General features: G+C 44.2%; 1 protein-coding gene across 1 annotated transcript in view; it reads left to right on the forward strand.

The window, feature by feature from the left end:
- The first annotated feature begins 222 nt into the window (after positions 1-222).
- Positions 223-5751, forward strand: part of LOC135517084 (uncharacterized) — a 37523-nt gene continuing 31994 nt past the window's right edge. The window contains exons 1-3 of the mRNA XM_064941106.1: positions 223-246; positions 1785-2497; positions 5738-5751. The exon at positions 5738-5751 is cut by the window's right edge and continues 35 nt beyond it. Coding sequence (XP_064797178.1) covers positions 223-246; positions 1785-2497; positions 5738-5751 — 751 coding nt within the window. The remainder of the gene's footprint in view (positions 247-1784; positions 2498-5737) is intronic.

Below are 5751 nucleotides of genomic sequence, written 5' to 3' on the forward strand. Positions count from 1 at the left end.
TGATGGTTGGGAGGGTGGGGAGATGGGTGGGGGTGATGGTGGGGGAGAGGGGGGTAGGTGGTTGGGGAGAGGGTGGGGGTGATGCTGATGGTTGGGTGGGTGATGGCATGGGGGGATGGTCATGGTGGGTGGGTGGGGGAGAGGGTGGGGTGATGGCAGGTGGGGGGGTGGGGCAGAGGGTGGGGGTGATGGTTGGGGATGGGTGGGGGAGAGGGTGGGGTGATGGCGGTGGGGGTGTGGGTGGGGGTGGGTGGGTGGGTGGGGGAGAGGGTGGGGTGATGGATGGTTGGTTGGATGGATGGGGGAGAGGGTGGGGTGATGGCGGGTGGGGGGGTTGACTTACTTTATGTAAGACAAGAGTCCTTTTGTTTTAGCAGTCTGAAGGCCCCCGTCTTATTTTCCCAGGGCATCTCCCAAATTGCACCCTATTCCCTATGTAGTGCACTACTTTTGAGCAGAGCCCTATGGCACCCTATTCCCTATATAGTGCACTAGTTTTGCCTAGAGTCCTATGGCACCCTATTCCCTATATAGTGCACTACTTTTGACCAGAACCCTATGGGTCTTGGTGCACTATATAGGGGATTAGGGCACCATTTGGGTGGTAGACAGAGTTAACGGGGGACCCAGGAGCAGGCCTGTAATTGGCCTATTTAGCCTGTTTAGCATGTGAATTGAGATCTAGTGAAGCATGTCTAACTCTGTTGTGAGAGCCCCAGTGACTGGAATTCAAATTAAGGCAAACACTTTCTCTACTTGATCAACTACACTAATTAGTTCAGTCGCTGGGAAGTTTGAACAAGTATATCCTTAAAAGTTTTGGGGGGAAAAATCTTTTCTTGTGCTCGTACCAATCTCTCGTCCACTGCTCTCCCCTCATCGTCGCCCAGCAGGAACATTCTAGTCCATCTTCTGCTTAGTTTCTTTCTTTCGTAAAAAACAATTAACGAACCTACACGCACTTATTGTCGGTGAATAATTTAACTTGATTAGGAGAACAATGTTAGTGGAGCAGAGTTTAATCGGGAGATATGATTCCTGCTTGGTAAAAGTGGACTATATTCTCACAGGGAGTTGAGGTCAGACACTAGTTTCTCAGTACCAGACTCTGATCGTTCTGGTGGATAACGTTCTGATATGGACACTACCTTGTTGTTTCCGTTATCAAGGTATTTTTTTTAATTTTTTTAAACGTATACCAGTTGTAGTTAGTTATTAAATAAGTAGATTGAAATGAAAACTTTTTTTGTTCATTTTGTTTTTTTTAGAGTTGAGATTCAAGATTTGAAGTCAAATGTTTAGGTCAGCATGTGCTGAAACTTTAAACCGTGACAATGTATTTTATTGATTCCATACAACCTTGTGAATATTTGAATTATCTTTGTGTAGTTTGTCGTGTAACAATAATGTTTTATTTCTCAGTGTCCTGTTATTTTAACGCCTGTCTGTTGATGTTTTTAACATTCTGACTGTGAATTGTTAATTCCTCAGTGAAGTGTTTTAAAACAAAGATGCTACTTGTTCAAAATGTAACTTCATGTCTCTACATTTTGTGGCCGACGACTGTGTGTGATGATTGTAGTTTTCTGAGACAATCACTTCATCCACCTGACTTCACACTGGAGTTCACCGCGGGGGGGGGTCCTTTACGCTTAGCGACTGGCATGTCTCTGTCCTGTGTTTCCTGTAGGTTAACGTGTCTCTGTCCAGTGCTTCCTGTACGTTAACGTGTCTCTGTCCTGTGTTTCCTGTACGTTAACGTGTCTCTGTCCTGTGTGTTACAGCCGAGCCTCCTGGGAGGAGAGATGGGCAGTCCTGGGGCAGTGTCACCCACTAAGCCTGGATATTACCAGCACTACAACAACAACCCTCGCCGGAGACCACTGCACAGTGACAACATGGGTGAGCTCAGACCCCGACCCTCACACCACTCCACCAGGCTCTCAGACCCCGACCCTCACACCACTCCGTCAGGCTCTCAGCTCCCGACCCTCACACCACTCCACCAGGCTCTCAGACCCGACCCTCACACCACTCCACCAGGCTCTCAGCTCCCGACCCTCACACCACTCCACCAGGCTCTCAGACCCCGACCCTCACACCACTCCACCAGGCTCTCAGACCCGACCCTCACATCACTCCGTCAGGCTCTCAGCTCCCGACCCTCACACCACTCCACCAGGCTCTCAGCTCCCGACCCTCACACCACTCCACTAGGCTCTCAGCTCCCGACCCTCACACCACTCCACCAGGCTCTCAGACCCCGACCCTCACACCACTCCACCAGGCTCTCAGCTCCCGACCCTCACACCACTCCACCAGGCTCTCAGCTCCCGACCCTCACACCACTCCACCAGGCTCTCAGCTCCCGACCATCACACCACTCCACCAGGCTCTCAGCTCCCGACCCTCACACCACTCCACCAGGCTCTCAGCTCCCGACCCTCACACCACTCCACCAGGCTCTCAGCTCCCGACCCTCACACCACTCCACCAGGCTCTCAGCTCCTACTCTTTTCTTCTTCATCCTCGTTCTCCTCCTCCTCTTCTTTCTCCTCCTCTTCCCCTTTCTTCTTCCTCCTCTTCTTCCTCCCACTGCACTATCCCTCCCACCTCTCTCGCTCTGGTCTCGCTGGACATGCGTTCGTGAGGGCCGTTGAACAGCCTAAGAGACATTTGCTTCTGTATATGTCATGTCACCATCCGTCTTTACACAGGAGAACAGATGACCTGTTGGGTCATGATGTGATGTCCATGTAGTACAAGAACAAAAGGGACTTTTGCTTAAGTATCATTTACATTTACATTTAAGTCAGTCTTATCGACTTACAAAGGGAATTCACCTTCTGACATCAGTGGAACAGCCACTTTACAATAGTGCAGCTATCTTTAAAATAAATGTAATATCAGAACTGAGTCTATTTTAATGTCAAAGCTGTTTAAAAAATAAATAAATGTATTGATCATGAACTGTCACACAAGTTGTGTGTCTTTTGAATTAATATCATCCATTCTAAGTATTCGCAGTCAGTCAGACTTCTTGGAAAGTCAAAAGCTTCCGTGTGACGTTGTTTGGGTGGAAGACCTGAAAGAGGAAACTCTAAATAAATTGATGATAAATATCATGCCTTGCAGTGGAGGCTTTAAGAGGTGTCAGCCCCCAATTAGGACTGTTACGGTGACCGTATTACCACCACACCGGCAGTCACGAGTCATGACCGCAGTGAAATCACAGTCACAGTAACTAGGCTTCTCCAAAACTTTGCTCTGGTGCTGCTGATGGTTATTAGTAGCCTACCAAACTTGCTAACGGCCTGGTACTCAGCACTCTATTGTCTCTCTAATCACTCTGACATCAATGCAAATGCAATGGAAAATCCAATCACACCGTTAATGAGAGCCCTGGCATCCAGAGTTTGACTGGAATAGGATCACCTGTTGGGCAGCGAAAGCCAGCTCCTCATAGATGGTTTATGCATGGAATGAAGATAAGTGTTCCTATTAGCCTATGTTGCGCTACATTTCTATAGCATATGCAATTGCGTGAGAAAACAGGGTTGTGATGGCCTCTATTAAAAAGAGGAGGATCTCAATTGATTTCTCAGCTTTCCTAATATTAAGCACATTGCTTCGCTTTACAACTGGGGTAGCCTACCTGGGCGGCATGAAAATGAACCGCGGGAAAAGCGTCCTCCATTCGCTATTCAAGTGCATGATCATGAAGTGCACGAATTAAGTATTTGTTTCCCCTTCCCCTGTTCCGACAAGTGCATGAATAATGGCCCATTATAAATCAAAACTTTCACACAAATATTATTTAATATATGTAAAGACAAGATTAAATTGAGTATAGTCTGCTGGGTTGCATGCATCAGCCCATAGGCCTATATGGATGAGCCAGTCACACTTCATATGTAATGTAGGCTATGGGATGGTAGCTAGCTAAGTGCACCGACGCAATGCACACAACACTAAATACTTCCTCCAAGTTAGCTAATAGCTAGTAGCTAGTGTTGACATTATAATGACATCACAATGGATTAGCTAGTTTCCATTAAACAGTTGCCTGTGTTAGCTGGCGATGTTACTGCAGTGTCCTTAGCTAGCTAGCTAGATATTTTGTGCTAGCTAGTGAATATGCTAGCTAAACATTTGGCAATGGGCTGGCACTGGCAGTATGGGATTATGGAATTAGGGAATTAAATAGTTTCTTCATCATCTTGCTAGGTAGTTGTGGCCATCTGGCTAGTATCAACAAGGGCATTCTACAAAATATCAACATTAGCACAGATAGCTTGGAATCTAGACCATGAGCAATATGCATAGATAGGTATTGCCAAACAACACTACTGCCACCTTCTGGTTTGGAGTATTTTAACAAGGCTGAGCGGCTGACGTCTTCCAAGGTCTTTGCTGTGTGAACAAAAACAAGAGATTGACTGACTACACTCTGTTCAGAGGTGCTAAGTACTGTTGGCAGGCAAACGTTTGACAATCCTACTGGATCTGAGCTTTAAAGTGGCCAAATATCTCTAAGCGTGACCTATATATTTTAAAGAGGATCACAGCTCATCTGTAATGCTATATCTATGTCTCAACTCTTAAAAGCACATGAATCTACTTTAGAACCGGTGTGGTATACCTGGCATATTAAAAACTCAACCGCTTCCTGCATTCACTAATCGAGTGCAGGCTACAGATTACATGTTTTTTTTTCCACACATGTAGGCTATATGTAAAGACCAGTTTAAATTTAAAATAGTTTAATGGGTGAGAATGTTGTCTAGTGCTTGTCAACATGTGAATGAGAGACTGATGAAGTGTGTGCAGCCTGCGTAAAAAAAAACAGAGCACAGCGCAAGCCTCTCGTTAGACTTTTTTCAAATCATCATTAAGTCGCATCATGGAGCCTTAGAATGTATTACAAATCAAAACAAATAGCCTAAGGTTTGTATCATAACTAGAAGTTGCATTAAATAACTCTAAATTAAGCAAATTATCACTATGCTCAACGCTGAACAAAGAATAGCCACGTGCACGCTCCCTCGGAAATCGTTTCGGAAACAATATCCTTTCTATTTTATTCAGCAATGTTCAATTGTATTCTTCTTACTATTAATATAAATCATATAAAATGATGCCACAGGAATTATAATATAATAATCTTGTCTGTTAAATGAACTAGTGTAGCCCACAGCCATTTGGCTTTGCCAGATCAGTAGGACTATTCTGTTATTCTGAAATACATTTTCTTCATATCAATAATGTTTCTTTAGACCTGTCTAAAATAAACAATGGATTTAGTGTGATGGTTTAGTCTATATTAAATGGGTTTATTAGACTTTTTAAATTAAAATGCACATGTTCCTAAGGTCTGCATCAGTGTCTCGTAGGTCGGAAGCCAGGAGAAAATGCTAAATGTGTTTATGTTAATTACAGACCAGCAGTTATTTCCCTGACAGACCGGCTGACAAAATGCCCCCCCCAATATGAAGGGAATTATTTTGTGTTGTAGATAGCTATATTTGTAGTTTACTTGATTGTATGTTGTCATGCTAAGGCTTCCTTCTTTATTTAGCCAGACCCAATAAGCTATATTATTTTGTGAAGTGGCTTGTTAAGTTATTGAGTTTGTTTAGTCTTGATCATTTGAATGGATATCTATCAATAGAAAAACATTATGATATTATCAATACAAATGTGACACTGAACTGTTTTTAATTCTTGTGTATTTCAGAGGTTCAGACAAAG

This window comes from Oncorhynchus masou, chromosome 28 (genome assembly GCF_036934945.1).
Source record: "Oncorhynchus masou masou isolate Uvic2021 chromosome 28, UVic_Omas_1.1, whole genome shotgun sequence".
NCBI classification, from domain to species: domain Eukaryota; kingdom Metazoa; phylum Chordata; class Actinopteri; order Salmoniformes; family Salmonidae; genus Oncorhynchus; species Oncorhynchus masou.